Below are 18,524 nucleotides of genomic sequence, written 5' to 3' on the forward strand. Positions count from 1 at the left end.
AAAAAAAAAAAAAAAAAAAGTATCAACCTAAGAAGGGAAACGTAAACAGTGTGAACACTCCATTCACTGCCCGCAAGACTATCTGCTTGCCAAACGAACACATGAGCCAGAAGGACAAGTCACTATTTGGAAGGGGCCAATGTCAGTGATAAATCACCTCAAATAACTGGCATTGTAAGCACTTTGCTATTTGGAGATCTATCAAGGATAAATGGGTATGTATCAAAGATTAGCGCCTAACCTAGAATAACTCCTTCACCAAGAAAAAATATTTATGGAACATATATGATGTGTGCAAGGATCCTCCTGCCCACTGAGGGTCATTTTCCATTTGTAGGGATACAAAAAGGAGGAAACAAAAACCTTTCAACAACAAGCAGCACTCAAAAGTTCCTGGTGACTAAACACAGTTTTAAGGCTCACATGTACAACAGAACACTCCCTACTAAATCCCCGTTTCTACCTCATATACTTAGCTTTTCCTTCACTTCCAGCCTTATGCTTTCTTATTCATTGTTCTAAGGCTTTCCCATTCTGTAATTTGATGTTATTTACTTGGTTTATTTACCTTCCATGCTTTATTTCCAAAGTTCAGAGTTGCTTACCCCGACTTTTTCCAGCTGAAGGGGTTTACCAAATCTAAGAGGAAAAACTGCCTACCCATAGGATGGACTTAGTCCACTGCTTTCATACCCATTCTGATAATGAAGCATATCAAAAAAAAATAGGTGTTAACTCATCTAATTGCCTGGTTCAATGTCATCCTATTGTTATCTAATGAGCCCAACTTCCTCGCCTAGAAGTACACAACATCCTTATTCCAATAAAGAAACAGGAAGGCCAGGCCCAGTGGTTCAGCTCTGTAATCCGAGCATTTAGGGAGGCCGAGGCAGGTGGATCACCTGATGTCAGGAGTTTGAGGCTAGCCTGGCCAACATGGCAAATGTTTGTCTCAACTAAAAATACACAAAATTGACAGGGCATGGTGGCGCACACCTGTAATCCAAGCTACTCAGGAGGCTGAGGAAGGAGAATCGCTTGAACCAGGGAGGCAGAGGTTGCAGTGAGCCCAGATCGCGCCACTGCACTCCAGACCGTGTGATGGGAGCAAGACTCCACCTCCAAATTAAAAAACAAAAACAAAAACAGGAAGAATGCATTTTAGGGAAAGATGGACATTGGCAGAGGAAAAATGGAGCAGTCTTCAGCTCTACTTACAATGTGCATAAGGCAACTAAAGATAAACCTGGGAAAAACTGGTTTTAAAGACTTGAAGGAGGAAACAGAGAAGTAATGAACATTGTCATATCTCTTGTTTTTGTTTGTTTGTTTGTTTGTTTGAGATGGAGTCTCACTCTGTCGCCAAGGCTGGAGTGCAGTGGCACGATCTCAGCTCACTGCAACCTCCGCCTCCTGGGTTCAAGCAATTCTCTGCCTCAGCCTCCTGAGTAGCTGGGATTACAGGCACTCACCAACATGCCTGGTTAATTTTTGTATTTTTAGTAGAGATGGAGTTTCACCATCTTGGCCAGGCTAGTCTTAAATTCCTGACCTCGTGATCCACCTGCCTCGGCCTCCCAAAGTGCTGGGATTACAGGCGAGAGCCACCATGCCTGGCATATCTCTTGATTTTAAAGAAACAGTGTGCATGAGTCAGCTAATATGGATGTGCTGTCATAATTTCCGACCTCACCCTCGTTCCCTGAGAAAATGACAGACACCAAGACACCAGGGGATAAGAAATGGAAAAATGGAACAGAGGGCAGAAAGCTGAGTAGGAAGGAGAAGAATGAAGAAATTGAAGTAAATATAATGCACAGGAAGAAAAATCGAGAGACAAAAGTGAATGTATATCTTTGCTCTGGTTGGTCAAGCTATCTTCCTAAATCACCTGCTGCTCCTAACGAACTGCAACAACAGCACCACTGAGCCTGAAACACCGCTGATACAGAATCTGAAGCTTTTATACTCCATACCAAACAAATGTGGCAGAGTACAAAGGGAAACAGCAGCTAAGCAGCCAGGTTAGAGAAATCCAATTTGATGTGTAAGTGAAAAAAGAACTGGCAGGGTCTGGAAAAATCTAGCTCTTTTTAGCAAGAAATGGAAATCTGAGGAGGAGGCATCATAAAAGACTAAGGATTCACCTCCCTTCTCCCTCTTCAATATCATACTATCGACCTTTTTTGTAAGTGGTAGAAATTCTACAAGCTCCTTTCCCTTCATCAGTTTCATGTACTCCCAAGAATATATAGAATCCATCATGCTTATTCCTATCTTTCTATCTAATCTGCTTCATGTTAAGCAAAGAACTGAAAACTATCTTTCAGATACTTCCCTGGTACTCTTGACAAATCTGTAGTTAATGTGATACTAAGATACAGAAACATCAGTCACAAGTACTAATCTTACAACTGTATCTTTCTGTGGCAGACTCTTTTTTTTTCCTGTAGGTCAATTATCATTTTACATCCTATTGCTTATAAATTCAAAGGATCAGAGCATTAGTGCCTCCCTTTCTTCCTTTCAAGATTTTTAGGAAATGACTGTGCATTATCTAATGGAAAAGTTGTAACAATCTCCCCCTTCCCAAGTAGATTTATTTGCCCTAAATTCTAGCAAATATCTGGAAACAGAAACCTTGAAGACGTTTCTCATTAAAGAGGCCAGTTCAGCCCAGAAAGAACTGGCTCAGAGGAAGGAGCATATTCCTTTTTATCTACAAAGAGTCAATCAAATGTTCAGTGATAACCATGCTCACCAGCATATCTTACACAGAGTTAAGAAAGGAATTATCTGTACCTTAACACAGAAGGCTACATTCAGCAATGATTACACTAACTAATCCCATGGATGGCATGTGCTCTATTGAGCTAGTTGTGCTCCATTTCTGGCTTGGAAAAGTAACAGTGTGTTTAAAATGTTCTTTAAACTATGTATTAAGTAACAGTGTTAAAAAGAGTTGAAGCTGGGCCTGGTGGTGGGAACTTCTAGTCTAGCTAGCTACTGTAGCTACTCAGAAGGCTGAGGTAGGAGCATCCTTTGAGTCCAGGAGTTTGTGGCTGCAGTCAGCTACAATCGTCCCACTGTGCTCCAGCCTCGGCAACGGGGGGAGGCCATGTCTCTTACAATGGAAAAAAGATTTTAGTAGTCTTTACTACTAAAATACATGCTAGCTACAGGCAACAGGAAAAAAAACTCTTCCCTTTAAATAAATTCAGATTATCTTTTTCTTTTAAAAAATCTAGCCAGGTGCAATGGCACATGCCTGTAGTCCCAGCTACTCGGGAGGCTAAGGCTGGAGGATTACTTGAGTCCAGGAGTTCTGGGCTGTAGTGCTCTATGCAGATCTTTTCCACACTAAGTTCAGCATCAATATGGTGACCTCCCGGGAGCAGAGGACCACCAGGTTGCCTAAGGAGGGGTGAACCAGCCCAGGTCAGAAACAGAAAAGGTCAAAACTCCCGAGCTGATCAGTAGTGGGATCGCGCCTGGGAATAGCCACTGCACTCCAGCCTGGCAACAAAGCAAGACCCCGTCTCTTAGAAAGTAAAAAATAAAAATAAATATATTTAAAATAAATAAAAGTTTTAAAATAATAAATTTTAAAAATAAATAAATAATCCAAAGACTTTTTAGAGTATGCTTTCCAACTCATCTGTGTTGATCTATTCCTCCTCTGTTTCAGTTTGGCTTCAAAGTCAAACTGAAGAAACAGGGGGTTAGGCCTTGGAATGTATAATCTACCTTTTCTTCAAAAGGTTAATTTCAAGTATAAAAGAAGATTTAGAATGGTGGTGTACTGAGGAGTCTCTTGAGCACATGTCATCATTCTCAACAGTTAAGAGAGAAATGCAATAGATAAGTAGGCTACAAGGTAGAGAGTAAAAGCTGGCACGATGGAGCCAGGATATCAAAAAGGAAGAAAAGAGTAGTAGACTGCAACAGAAAAACAGATGGTCCTCGGAGACAGGGAAAGACAAATAAATAAAACCTTTGGGCCGGGCGCGGTGGCTCATGCCTATAATCCCAGCACTTTGGAAGGCTGAGGCGGGCAGGTCACCTGAGGTCAGGAGTTCAAGACCAGACTGGCCAACATAGTGAAACCTCATCTCTACTAAAAATACAAAAATTAGCTGGGTATGGTGGCGCACGTCTGTAATCCCAGCTACTCTGGAGGCTGAGGCACAAGAATCACTTGAACCCGGGAGGCATAGGTTGCAGTGAGCTGAAATTGTGCCACTGTACTCCAGCCTGGGCAACAGAGCAAGACTGTCTCCAAATCAATCAATCAATCAATCAATCAATCAATAAAGCTTTGAAAAATAGAATACTGATAGCAGCGTATAATGTGTGTGCTCCAAGCTAGGGGTTGGCAAACCTGCAAGCCAAATCACCTGTTTTTGTATGGCTAAGAGTGATTGGAAAAAAAAAAAAAATCAAAAGAATATTTTGTGACATGTAGATATCACAAGAAATTCAAATTTCAGTACCCACAGATACAATTTTGAACACAGCCATGCCCATTCATTTATGTATGGTGTGTGACTGCTCACACAATGATGGCAGAGTTGAGCAGTCGACAGAAACCACATGACCCACAATTATTTACTATCTGGCCATTTACAGGACATCTGCCAACCCCTACTTTATTACAAACCAAACACTTGTACATTTAGCTGTTCTCACTGTGAAGAACTTGTAAGCCAGGTATTTCTTCTGGAAATTTTTCTTTAGATCATACTCCTCTCACACAGCCTGCAGAGGACACATAGGCTTTCAAAGTTAACTGAGCCCCAAAAACCAGAAGACTTAAAAGATCTTGCCTTCCAATAAAAAAGTACATGTTACCAAAGACCCATCAGCTTGGACTTCTTTTCTAAACTATAAAGAGAGGTCTTATTAATGTCTACAAATGCAACTCTTGATTACCTGCACAAAGAGAGGGTATGGCAGAGACCACTACTACATACATGGCAAAATTCAAACCTAGTGATGGATTTGGTTGGAGGGTGTTGCTTAAGTATTACAGCTTTAGGCATGGCCCCCAAATACAGGATTTTTAGAAGGGTATCAACAAATTATTAATACTTTATAACCCATCCAGCTTATATCCAGAAAAACATAAATGCAAATGCCCTAAAAAGACTGGAACGTTACTGATTGCATGTTAATATGAGTATGATTCACGAACAATACTGCCAATCCAAATCTTTAAAACAAAAAGCAGCTACATAATTTGAAAGTAGTATCTTTGAAACCTCTTTACATCTTCAGGACATTCCTGGCCTAGTGATTAGATAGGAAAATCCGTCTGTAAAGCTGACTGTGAAGTTACCAAACCCAACCATTATTTTATTCTAATTTGTTAAAAACTTTGCATTCAAAGGATCACAAGCCTAACAAGAAAAAGCATAAAAATAAACACTTTGTCAAACCATGGGCCTCCTTTGAGTAACAAATAACAATTTCTAAACTCTGGATAACATCTAGATATACCCTTGTCATCAAGAAGCTACGACTCAGTTAGCAATTGCAGCGAGTTGCTGAAATGCGGTATGGCTAGAAAAATGAAACTGAGCCTGGCTTTAAAAGCAAAAGTCTACTACCATTAAACTAATGAAAGACTGCTCTAAGCGCGGTATGTCAGGAAAAGGAAGGCACTCTGAGATCACCATCTTTGTACCTACACAACTCTCACTAGCTAAGAACCACTGTGCAAAAGGACAAAAACACACAAAAGGAAACCAACAGATAGTACCGTTTGTAGAAGAATGAGTGATGTATTTTAATGCGAGAAGGATGCGAGGCAGAGAGAGAAACACACACAAACACCCCACATCCTCTGGGAAAATGATCTCTCAGACTCACACACTGAAATGTTTTTAATCAAAGACCGATACAGTAGGAAGGCACAAGGAGTGCAACGTAAAAAGAGATCATCCATGGTAGCTGGTGGCTTCAGTCACAGAAAAAGCATGTGCCCCCAGTGAACACAGCACCGCGGAAAGACCGCTATTAAATTATACCAAAGGGCTCCGCTGCGGCCCAGGGTAGAGGGATGAGTGCGGGTGAGAAATGCAAACTCATCCGTGACTTGACCTAAGGGACAGCCCCATGAACATTCCCTTAAGGGGGCGAATGCACCTCAAAGTCACTCTCAAACGTGTCCGGCCACGCCCTCCCGCAAGGGAGGCCGCAAAAGTTTTGCTCGAGAGGGGAAACTGAGGTAGGGGTGATTTATATGGGTTGGCGGAAGGAACCCCGGGCAAGCCCTAGTGTCCCGGGGCCCAGGAACCCCGAAGCCCTGGCTGGGGCGGGGATCCCCAAGCGGCAGGAGGCAGCCCAGGAAGCGGGTCCGGACGATCCGGCTCGAAATCCCCTCCCCCCCACAGCGTCGCCCCGCCGGAGCCGCCGCCCGGTACCTCTCGATGACTGAGGCCACCAGCTGTGGCAACTCCTTCATCTCGAAGGCGGAGTAGGATGCGGACAGCAGGGGCCGCACCGCCACCTCCCAGCCCGGGGTCGTGTCCGCCCCAGTGGCCGAGGCCCCGGGCGCCGGCGCCGCTGCCGCCGCCTCTTCGCCGCCGCTCGTCGCCATCTTCCGTCGTACTACTGCGGCTCCCTTCGGGGGCTTGCCACCGGCCCAGCGCCGCCTCCCGGGAGGGGGCGGAAGTGACGCAATCTGTCGCGTCAGACTGCGCGCCGCTGTCGTGGGTCAAAAATGCGACGCGCAGAGCGCCCTCTGCTCTCACCGGGGTCGAGTTGCGCGGTGAGGGAACGCGTTGGAGACGCTGCGCCTGCTCAGAAGGTAGCGCAGCGCGGGGAAGGCGGGAGAGCGTTAACTTTTGCGCCTGCGCGGTGGGAGTTACTCTAGCAGGTGAGAGCGACCTGGCTTCCTGACGGCGGGGAAAGGTGAGTTTGGGGCTTAGGTGCAGTGGGCAAGTCTAGGGCAGCAGAGCAGACTACGCCGGGGCGAATAGAATGGCCCTGGCCTGGAACAGCTAAGGACGAGAAGAGACCGAAGCCTAAACGCTCTTCACCCGCTTCTTCCCCTGCCTAGATGCCCCCCGGTAGTAATACTAAAGCGCCCCAGATCTTACAAAGCTTTCTCTCTCTCACACCACCTCTTTTAATCACTGATCTACATTCTCTTCGCGCTCAAATGTCTTCTGTGTTTAGATTGCCCTCATTAACAATCTTACCAGCTCGTGCAATGCATCCCTCTGCAAATTTGCCACGTATGGTTATGTTTTCCCCGTTTTTCTACTGGCAAGGAAAGAATGTAAGCTTTTATTCGCAGGAGATGTCTGAGACTTTTGCCGGTAAAATGATCTGGCCACAAGGATTTAAGAGGGAAACGCAGTTTGCTCGAGGAAAGATATTCGTGCATTAAGGACAGTCCTGCGTGTAAGATGCTGGTGGACGGCTTCAAGCTCTAGGCCTGTGGCCTACAGCCGGCCTAAATAAGACTTCGCAGGAACTGTGAAGACGTTTTCAAATTCCTAAAGCCCTGAAATTCTCCCCCTTGTTTAGGAAGAGCTTTTGTTCTCAGTGTATAACACTGATAAATGAATTGGTACCTAGTGATTAGTCTGCACTTTTATTTAGATGTGACATACTTTACCTTTTTTGAGACAGGATCTTGCTCTGTCACCCCAACAGCCCAGGCTGGAGTGCAGTGGCACAGTTGCGGTTCGCTCCGGCCTCCACCTCCCTGACTCAAGCGATCTTCCAGCCTCAGCCTCCCCAGTAGCTGAGACTATACAGGCCACCACTCTTAATTTTTTTTTTAAGAGACAGGTGTCCCTATGTAGCCCAAGCTGGTTTTGAAGTCCTAGGCTCAAGTGATCCAAGGTGGGAGCACCTTGGCCTCCCAGAGTGCTAAGATTACAGGCTTGACCCACTGCACCCAGCATGCATTTTTACATTCCAAATGAAATTCAGTCAAAGCCAGTCTTGGAGGAAAATGTGGCTTCGATGATAGCAGTAGAGATTTTCCTTCAATGTCTACTTATCAGAGGATAATAATAACAGCAAGTTTCTTAAACATAAAAACATCAGAAATGAAAAAGAACTTTCCATAACACTGTAAATATTGCACTGTTTCAAGATACTGAACCAGAGCCCTAAGTAAAGGCTGGAGACCCAGAATTTTTTTTTTTTTTTTTTTTTTTTGGAGATGGAGTTAGCCCTGTCACCAGCCTGGAGTGTAGTGGCACGATCTCTGCCCACTGCAACCGCCGCCTCCCAGGTTCAAGCACTTCTCCTGCCTCAGCCTTCCAAGTAGCTGGGACTACAGGTGTGTGCCACCACATCCAACTAATTTTTGTATTTTTAGTAGAAATAGGTTTTCACCATGTTGGCCAGACTAGTCTGGAACTCCTGGCCTCGTGATCCACCTGCCTCTGCCTCCCAAAGTGCTGGGATTACAGGCGTGAGCCACCGGGCTGGGCTAGACCCAGAATTTTATAGTGGCTCTGGGACATTAATTTTATTTTAACCAAATGACAAAATTAATCTGCAGAGACTCTCTTGGAGAAATTTCAGGAAATAAAAGATCAAATGTCTCTGCTCTCCTCCCTCTCCAAGAGAATAAAAGGCAAACGCAAACTATCACAGGGAGATTTGCACCTGTACCTAAATTAATGTTTATTATCTACTTTATGATATTTCTGGTTAATAGATTGGGAGAGAACACTCCAGATAAAGAACTTCCTTTATAAATGCCATGTTTATTTCAGTACTGGAGGTTTGGTCTTGTGTTGCCCAAAGTTTGGAATGGCATCTATATTATAAATTTAGATGACAAAAGAAACAGACTAATAAAAGACTTCTAGATGAAACACAAGCTTCTAATATGCTGGTCCAGAAAATAAGATAGAAACTAAAGAATAGTAAATAACTTTTATGAATTAACTGAAGGACTTAAAATACTAGTTCCATTCTAATCCCAAGTGCCTGCCAAGGAACTAAAATTTAAAATGATAAGATATGATACATCATGTTACAGGGAATGCAATGAAGGAAAAATGGCGGACATTGATGAGTGGTATAGTATAAAGATTTGTGTAGAGGAAGGGATGAGGAGGCCTGCTGAGAGCTGGAAAAGTTCTGTATCTTGACACAGTGGTGCTTGCATAGATATACACACACAGAATCACTGAGCCATGATTTGTACTTCTGATTTGTACACTTTGGTGGTTGTAAATTGTACATCAGACAATCTGAAATGAGGTCAGTGTCCCTCACTACAGGAGCTTCAAAAGTGAGAGAGCATGTCACTGCTTTGTAGCATTTCAGTTGACCAACTTCTTGAAATACGTAATGACTACTTCTAACCACCTCATTCCTGAGTTCCTTTTTTCCTTTTCTTTTTTTTAAGCCATCCCTTAGAGAGTTGCTTGAAATAAATCCTAATAGATACAATGTTTTTAGAAACAAGTAAATGAATAAACCTTAGCTATTACCCGCTAGGAGCCAACAGCTTTTACAAAGTTACAAGAACAAGTAATAAGTGCATATTTTGTTGAAACTCCTGCAGTACTGAAAACTGCAAATGGAGAGCAGCTCCTTTTTGGTAGTTCACAGCAGAGTTAGTTTTCAAATTACCAAGAATAAAAGGAATTAGATTAGAAGCCTAATTCAATTTAGAATTATGAGACAGTATTTGTAATCCATAAGTATTATTTTTCCCACGATATTGAACTATTCGCATGGTATGAACTCAAAAAGAAGAAGGAAATGCGAATTGCAGCCTTCTTGCTTTAAGAGCGAAAACAAAACAATTTTGGTAACTATGGAGGGACTAGAATAGAATGTCACTTTAAGATTTACATTCTCAAAAGTTTTGACCGATCAGATTGAGAGAGACAGACAAAGAAGGATAAATCAAATGTCATCGTAAAATGTTAACCTTTGGGGAATCTGGGTGGAGAGTATCTCGGAATTCATTGTGCTATTGCAACTTTTCTGTAAGTCTGAAATTGTGTCATCAAAAGTCAAAATAAAAAGTTTATAAACACCTTTTTTTAAGATCCATTTGCTTTACAATTAGGAAAGCATAATTAAAGGATGACAGAGAAAGCCTACTGTATACCAGATGCTTAAGAGAAGGAAAGTAATTTACATGTAAACTCTGGGAAAAGTGGAGCCACGTGATCCTTTAGCACTGTTTGGGGTGGGGACATGGTGGGGGGCAGTGCACAGAGAGGGCCTGTTCTGGTCTCCTCAGAAGATATATCCGTATAGTAAAAACCATGAGTAAGATGTCACGTCTCCTAACTCCATAACAACCAAGCAAACTTATAATAGTGTTTTAACTTATATCACCTTTTGTATAGGAGAGGATATATATTCAGCAGCGTAAGTATTCTAGCCCTTTTTGCAATTGCAGTCTTCATTCATTATCAATAAACTGGCCTCTGGTTGATCGGTCTAGTCTAGTTCTTACTTTATCACAGCAATGGGATATATGATACCATCAAAACCATGATGTGAACAAACCATGAGTATAATGGAGTTTGTACTTGTGCCATTTAAATATAGTTTTAGTTTGCTTTCTGGACTTGCATCCATTCAGATTGCACGTTAGGGGACAGAAAAGAGTGTGCTTCAATATAAACCTGTATCTGTTTTACAAACACACCTTCCTAAATGTTCTTAGTCTCTATCCTGGAAAAGGCACCCTCTCAGTATCACAGATCAGAAATATATAAAAGCCTTATTGCTGGTGGAAAACAGTCTGCTTCGTTGGATGTCAATCTCAACTAACTTCACATTCTGATTCTTAAAAATATCGGAAGGTACACATCCTTTATGTTCTAAATTTCTTACTGGAAAGATGGCCTAAATATTAGACTTTCCCAAAAGAGTATTTGGTCTCATAAAAATCTCTAATGGAACAGCACTTAAGAATTTCAACCCTGTGACCACTAAAAATGGTCTAGAGCCCTACCTCTGACACAGGAGCTCTCCATGATTCAGTGATAAAATCAAGTTGTAAGATATTATATTACCTGGAGAGATACCAAATTGTTCAGTGGTGACCTCTGGGAAACAGATGGTGGGGGAGGTTTGGAAGGGGACACTCACCTTCATTTGAGACCATTGTGAAAAATTTTTTTTAACTTGCATAGTCTTTAAAATAAAGAATTTAGCCACAAAAATCAAAACAGCTGATTCATATAAAGCACCCGTATCTCCATTATTGAAAGGTAGCTTCAAGAATGGTGAATACGTTCAGGTTACATTTTACAAAAAAATGAAAAGGCAGAAGATGTTGTCTACCTGTTTTAATTATGGAAGGATAATTGTCAATTTTTAAATAGTAAGATAGTTATAAAGAACAATGATTTCCAAAGCAATACTAAAGAGATCCTTTTCCCTTTTAGAATAGAAATTATGGCACCATGCAGCTTATTTCCCCATATTGATCATGTAGGCATTTGTTTTAAGGACTAAAATAGGGTTTGTCAGACCTAGTGTCCAGGGCATGCCAGAGAGGCAGATTGAATTATCTCTTGCCATTTAATATACAAAAATTAGAAGGATGTGGTAGCACATGCCTGTAATCCTACCTACTCGGGAGGCTTGAGGCAGGAGAATCGCTTGGACCCGGGAGGCAGAATTTGTGGTGAGCCAAGACTGCGCCACTGCACTCCAGCCTGGGCAACAGAGTGAGACTCCGTTTCAAAGGAAAAAAGAATTATTGGGGCCAGGTGTGGTGGCTCACACCTATAATCCTAGCACTTTGGGAGGCCAAGACAGGTGATCACCTGAAGTCAGTTCGAGACCAGCCTGGCTAACATGGTGAAACCCTGTATTTACTAAAAATACTAAAATTAGCTGGGTATTGTGGCACACACCCATAGTCCCAGCTACTCGGGAGGCTGAGGCAGAAAGATTTGTTGAACCTGGAGGCAGAAGTTGCAGTGAGTCGAGTGAGACTCTGCACTCTGTGGCAAGGAAGGAAGGGAGAGAAGGAAGAGAAAGGAAGGAGGAAGGGAAGAATTCCTTACTAAGTCACCAAAGTCTTAGAAATTTAGGAAACTGGGGACAAAGTTCCTAAGGCTTCTGTGAAGAAGGTGCAACCATTTGGGGAACTATTTGTCAAGGAGCAACTTCATGTCTGGGACAATAGGGAATTCAGAAAACAGTATAACAGTTCCTGAGAGACACAGTATCTGGAATCATAAAGTGGTACCGTATATTATTCAGGAAGCTATGTGGTGAGCAGCTAGGACGCTTGGAGGGCATGATGAGCCGAAATCAATAGGGAAAGCTTTTTGGAGGAGTTCAGATTTGAGACAAGCCAGATTTTGAGCAGGGAAGAAAACATTTCTAGTAAAACAATAGCTTCATGATTTACAAGCAAAATTTTATTTATTTTTATTTTTTGAGACAGGGTCGCACTCTGTAGCAGCTCACTGAAACCTCTGTCTCCTGGGTTCAAGTGATTCTCCTGCCTCACCCTCCCAAGTAGCTGGGATTACAGGCATGCACCACCACACCTGACTAATTTTTTTTTTTTTTTTTTTTTTTTAGGAGCGATAGAATTTCACCATGTTGGCCAGGCTGGTCTCGAACTTCTAACCTCAAGTGATCTTCCCACTTCAGGCCTCCCAAAATGCTGAGATTGCAGGTGTGAGCCCCTATGCCTGGCCTAAAAGCAAAATTTTAAATAATTAGGAATCAGTAAATGAGTCTTGGGATGATTCTGATGATGCTTAATAGGCTTTTTAAAAGGATAGCAATATATGGGCCAGGTACAGTAGCTCATGTCTGTAATCCCAGCACTTCAGGAGGCTGAGGAGGGAGGATCACTTGAGCCCAGGTGTTTGAGGCTGCAATGAGCTATGACTGTGCCACTGCTCTCCAGCCTGGGTAACAGAGACGCTGTCTACAATTTAAAAAAAAAAAGCAATTTATAAAGGCAGTGAAAATACAATTCTGAAATTTTCAAGTTGAAAAATGCCTTACAGACCACATAACTTGTACCCGCACATAAATCATGAAACTAGTTCAGATTAGGTAGCTTACATCAAAGTTTCTAACACTTCAATTAGGAGTTGAGTATTTTTCCATCAGACATTGTTCCAGAAAATATTTCAGTCATCTTTATAAATACATGATATTCAGGATCCATTAGTTGAGCTTTTATCAAAACATCTCATGTACCCCGTAAGTATATATACCTACTACATACCCACAAAAATTTTAAATAAAAAAATTTAAAAGATCCATTAGTTGAAAAAAACAAGTGCATTAAATAGCATCATCTCATTTAAGAAAACATTGTATACAAGAACAAACTCTAGACTACCAGTGCCCATATATGTAGTTAATGAATACTAAAACAAATTGGTTTTGGTGTTACTTCTTTTTGAAGTCTCACTCTGTTGCCCAGGCTGGAGTGCAGTGGCAGGTTCATAGGTCACTGCAGCCTCAACCTCCCAGGTTCAAGTGATCCTCCCATCTCAGCCTCCTGAGTAGCTGGGACCACAGGCATATGCCCAGCCAATTTTGTTTTTAATTTTTGTAGAGACAGGGTCTTGCTATGTTGCCCAGGCTGGTCTGGAACTCCTGGGCTCAAAGAAATCCTCCGCCATGGCCTCCCAAATGCTGGGATTACAGGATGAACCATCACGCCTAGCCAAATCTCTTTTTAAGTGAAACAGTGTAGGAGGCCCCAAAATTAACCTAATTAATTAAGACAGGAGAAGAGGTAAGTCAAGGAATACACAAAAAACAAGGAATGACAAGAAAGCAAATGGATCCAAGACTTGAGAGAGGAAATATACAGTCTCAGCAGCCATTGGTGGACACTGAGTGCAGCTGCTCAGAACCGAATGCTACTTTTAAGATTAAGGAAGGTTGAGAACTAGGAAAAGATTTAAATTGGACTGTGGCATTAGCATTAACTATTTTAAGCACTTGGCCAGGCGCAGTGGCTCACGCCTGTTATCCCAGCACGTTGGGAGGCTGAGGCCAGCGGACACTTGAGGCCAGGTGTTTGAGACCAGCCTGGCCAACACAGTGAAACCCCATCTCTACTAAAAATACAAAAAATTAGCTGAGCGTGGTGGCGCGAGCATGTAGTCCTAGCTGCTTGTGAGGTGGAGTTTGCAGGGAGCTGAGATTGTGCCACTGCACTCCAGCCTGGGCAACAGAGTAAGACTGTCTCAAAAAAAAAAAGCACCTGCTTTGAGGTAACTGATTACAGCTGAAATACAGGGAATGTTACTAAAGGACAAATAACTTCCCTCCCATTAGCTTGTTTCAGATTCTGGCACATTGGTAAATACAAACTAGAATCTTGCAGGCTAAGTGGGCTGGGCAAGCAGAGCAGGCAATACAAGAGTGGCTTATCATACAGCTTGCACATATTCATGTAAGAATTTCAGCCAGGCTTTCTCAAAACTAGGGCAGAATTTTTTTAACTTGTACTTACTCCCTTCTCCCAGGTTATGTTAAACAAAATATGCCTTGGGTCAAGATGATAGATACCTGTTTTTTCTGGAGATTCTTAGACATTCATTCACTCAATATCATATTGACAATTCACAAAATGGTGTCATATCTTCTTCCCTGCCATCATCTACCATCAGCATATGACCACAGAAAGATGAAAAATTTTAGATAACCTGACCAACCCATATGATTAAGCTGACATGTTTCCTTACTAAAATAAAATATACTTACTCCATTTCTTTACTGCTTTTATCCCCTCTAATGTGAAAGTAACCTCAAAGTGATCTTCTAAGACACAAAAGAGGACTTAAATCAGTGTTATTTGTCATTTGCTTTATTCAGACATTCGAGGGTACCTCTTTCACCACGGGACTAGAGATGGTCTACTCTGTACATATATTTCACAATAAAGAAAAATTCCTACATTCCCCAACTCCATGACCAAGGGAAAACTTTCAGGATTTCTTTACTTTATAGCAGAGACAGGGCGGCCTGGCCAGTTGGCAGTGCTACACCCACAGTATGCCAGCTTCCCACCCCTACCCTTTTTCTTCCCTTTTTTAAAGCTTCAAAGGTTAGATCAACAAGACTTAAAATTTCCTCATTTGAAGAGAAATATGATGACCCACATGTTAATTTATATTAAAAACTAAAAATAAATAATGGGGTTCTTAAACAAGGACATCTTTCTTTAACTAGGTTATGAGTGGACCAGGCTGTGGGTAAAATGAGAGATTATCTCTTCTCCCTGGAAATGTCTTCAAGGCTCAGACAATTCAGTAGTTTTTCAAAGGCCCCAACTCTCACATCTCAGGCAAAAAGTATGAGCAATGGGCAACAAACAAGATGCTAGTATGCACTTGGCTTCTGATCAACTAAAAGAGATTTGGTGGCCCAACCTAATGAATGACAGCTTGAAACGAGAGGTGTAGTTAAAGTAAGTTTTGACATCACAGATAGATCCCTTAACCCTAAGTTACTTTGGAGGGAAGCCAGGAGAGGCTGGATCAGTCCTCAAGCCTCAGCTAAGGATGGATCCTATTTCTTCCCAGTGCAAAATAGCAAATGCACCTAGAAGGAAGAGTTGGCAAGGAGCGTTCCCCTCTTACTTTGTAGCAAGAGATGGAAAAAGAAAGATTTCTAAATAAAATTGGGAAACACAAAAGGCAAAGTAAAATCAATTTAAACAAAAATCAGTTGGAACTCTTATTTAAAAAAAAAAAAAAGCAGAACATTCATGGATGGGCAAAGAAGGAAACAATGCAGAGGCCTTTGGACTTGAGGGGAAAGCCCATCAAGATTCTTTGAGATTCTCAGCAGAGAGTGAGTTCTGTCTCTGTTCACGTAGGCTTCTGCATCATGTGTATCCCAAAAGGAGTTCTACGTGAAGGTCATCTTCCCCATAGCTCTTAGCTGAGCTGAGCTGAGCAATGACACACACACACCCCACCAATCCACCAAACTGCAGCAGTAGCTTCTTATCTGACCCACACTATGGCTCTTCTCTTTTGGGGACAGTCTTTGGTCTTTACCGCCAGGCCCGATTCAGGAGCTTCACCTGTGCCAGTCTCTTAGTGATCATGGTGGCAAAAACCAGGCCAAAGAGGACGCTGCTGATTAACACGTAGTCATAGTCATCCTTCAGAACGTCAAACTGCTTGGATGGGTAGACTCGAGTTTGGTAAATGTCCAAACCATAGGCCACAACCTGGAAGGCAGATGGAATAATTACGGAAGAAACAACCAATGGTCCACCTCAAACTCAGCTAAGATGGGAAATGGGACACCCAAGGGTGGAACAGGGCAGCTGTGGGCTCTGCTCACCAAACATGTGGACTCCAGGCCCGAGGGAGCGGTGTAGATACCTCGCATTCGAGAAACTGTCTGGTTATAGTTGATGAATCGCTCCGCGTGTATCTGTACATCTGGAGAATACGGGATTAGGTTCTCCTCTCTGCAAAACACCAGCCAGGACAGACAGTCTGAGCCCTGCTGTAAAGGGATCTCTTGGCTGCCCTTCCGGAGTCCTGGGAGGTTTCCAGGCTACATATCTAGCCTCGAATCTCCTAGGAGGTCTGCTTACATTAGGTAGTTAAAAATTTAGCAGCTGAATGTTAGGAAGGACTACAAGAAAGGAGGCTCTCTGGAGAATAAGACTGAGATCCAGATTCCTACCTTGTTCTAAATCTGAAAAGAAAGAACATACAGATGACTGGCATTTCACACCACAAGAAGAAAGCCAACCATTTTACCACCAACAAACTGAACCACTAGGCTAATTCCTGCTCTCCACTCCAGGCTGCCTCTCGGTCCCCATTTCTCTGCAACCTGGTTATCATCCTGTGTCTTTCCCCAGCTTTAACCTCCTCTCTCTCATGTACTTCTCCAAATCACACTCCACTCCATTCCTCATGCCCTAGGTAAAGAAATTCAGGATGGAGGTAAGAAAACCCAAAGAGATAGTGGTTGTTAATACAAAAATTAACACCAACAGTGAACAAGTTACTGGCTTGCCCACATGATCCAGCCCCGAATTACCTCAGTGATCTATTTCCTAGCATTGCCCTCCGCGGACTCACCAGACATAATCTCAGGGGATTTGCATTGCCGGTTCCCTCTGCCTAGAAAGTTCTTCCTCAGACATCCACACAGCTAGCTCCTTCAGGCTTTCACTCAAAACACACCTTTTCAAAGGGGCTTTCCCAGGCCACCTCTCAAATTTCACCATGCACATCCCCGTGCCCACTTCCTAGCTCATTCCTGTTTTACTCTCCTTAGCATTTGAGTACCTAACATAGTATCTATTTTACTTGTTTATCTTATTTATTTATTGTCCATTTCCCAGCAGACTGTATGTTCCATGAGAGCAGATGACTTTTTCAGGCTTGTCCCCTGCTACCTCCCCAGCCTAGCGCAGCATGGGGCCACATGGAGACTGAGAAGAAAGCTTAATCAGTGAGGTTAAATTTTGTAAGGTACAGCCTTCAGCACCACCCATGAAAGTCTCACCTGCTTTGTTCTGTTGGGATCTCGGGGCGGCGAGGATCCAGCAAAGCCTTAGGAAGGGAAAGAATTGCTCCAGAAGGCAGTCCAACTGCACAGGAAGAAGTAAATGTTCATACGGGTCCAGTGTCCAGCGATGGCCAGTTACAAAAGTGTCATTTTTGCAGAAATGTAAACGAGTTTAAAACAAAAAAAAATGGGTCAATGGGGCTCCCTTAAATAGCCAAAAACAATAATCCAATAATATGCATGGGTCTGAATGAAGGTTCTCACTTTTGAAGACACTGGTTTCTTAACATTCTGAGACCAGAAAATAAAGTTCTAGAGTCAAGATATGGGTAATGATGAAAGAGAAAAATGTAAAAGGATTCCCTCATCCCTCTCTCCCCTCCCTCCAATACCTCCCCAGCAGGGAGTCTCCTTCCTGTTGAGCAAACGCATACAGCTGCAGTACAATGGCCAGGGAAGACTGCAGGACCAGGCATGATCCATCATTGCACCAGTTTCAGTAATGGAAATTAAAGCTGATAAACTGCCAACAGGGCTGGCTTCCTCACATTTAAGAATACAATAGTAATACCAAGTGCCCATCAGATCTGAGAGTCCCAAACATCTCTGGTAAAATCACCTAAACACATAAGCCTGTTAAACAATCACTACGTCCTAAGTCCTGGACTTAGGTTACATAAGGATGAGATTCTAGGGCTGGCGCAGTGGCTCACACCCATAATCCCAGCACTTTGGGAGGCAACTTCGAGACCAGCCTGGCCAATGTAACAAAAGCCCATCTCTACTAAAAATACAAAAATTAGCTGGGCACAGTGATGTGTACCTATAATCCCAGCTACTCAGGAGGCTGAGGCAAGAGGATTGCTTGAACCCAGGAGGCAGAGCTTGCAGTGAGCAAAGATCATACCACTGCACCCGGGTGACAGAGTGAGACTCCATCTCAAAAAAAAAAAAAAAAAGGATGAGATTCTAAACCCTGCCAATTTCTGCAACCTGTCAGCACAGGCTAGCTATGTTTAGAATGCTATCAGGAACCGACT

General features: G+C 42.7%; 2 protein-coding genes across 6 annotated transcripts in view; both read right to left on the bottom strand.

The window, feature by feature from the left end:
* The window catches only part of UBR4 (ubiquitin protein ligase E3 component n-recognin 4), a 144,202-nt gene extending 137,530 nt beyond the window's left edge, over positions 1-6,672 (bottom strand). The window contains exon 1 of the mRNA XM_037730827.1: positions 6,426-6,672. Coding sequence (XP_037586755.1) covers positions 6,426-6,601 — 176 coding nt within the window. The 5' untranslated portion in view covers positions 6,602-6,672. The remainder of the gene's footprint in view (positions 1-6,425) is intronic.
* Positions 6,673-14,790: 8,118 nt separating this feature from the next.
* Positions 14,791-18,524, bottom strand: part of EMC1 (ER membrane protein complex subunit 1) — a 37,259-nt gene continuing 33,525 nt past the window's right edge. For all 5 annotated transcript variants that reach the window (XM_017505901.1, XM_017505892.1, XM_017505880.1 and 2 more), the window contains 3 exons: positions 17,482-17,566; positions 16,297-16,426; positions 14,791-16,180 (listed from right to left, as the gene is read on the bottom strand). In XM_017505901.1, the coding sequence (XP_017361390.1) occupies positions 16,001-16,180; positions 16,297-16,426; positions 17,482-17,566 (395 nt within the window). In that variant the 3' untranslated portion in view covers positions 14,791-16,000. The remainder of the gene's footprint in view (positions 16,181-16,296; positions 16,427-17,481; positions 17,567-18,524) is intronic.

Source organism: Cebus imitator, unplaced genomic scaffold (genome assembly GCF_001604975.1).
Source record: "Cebus imitator isolate Cc_AM_T3 unplaced genomic scaffold, Cebus_imitator-1.0 Scaffold15, whole genome shotgun sequence".
Taxonomy (NCBI): domain Eukaryota; kingdom Metazoa; phylum Chordata; class Mammalia; order Primates; family Cebidae; genus Cebus; species Cebus imitator.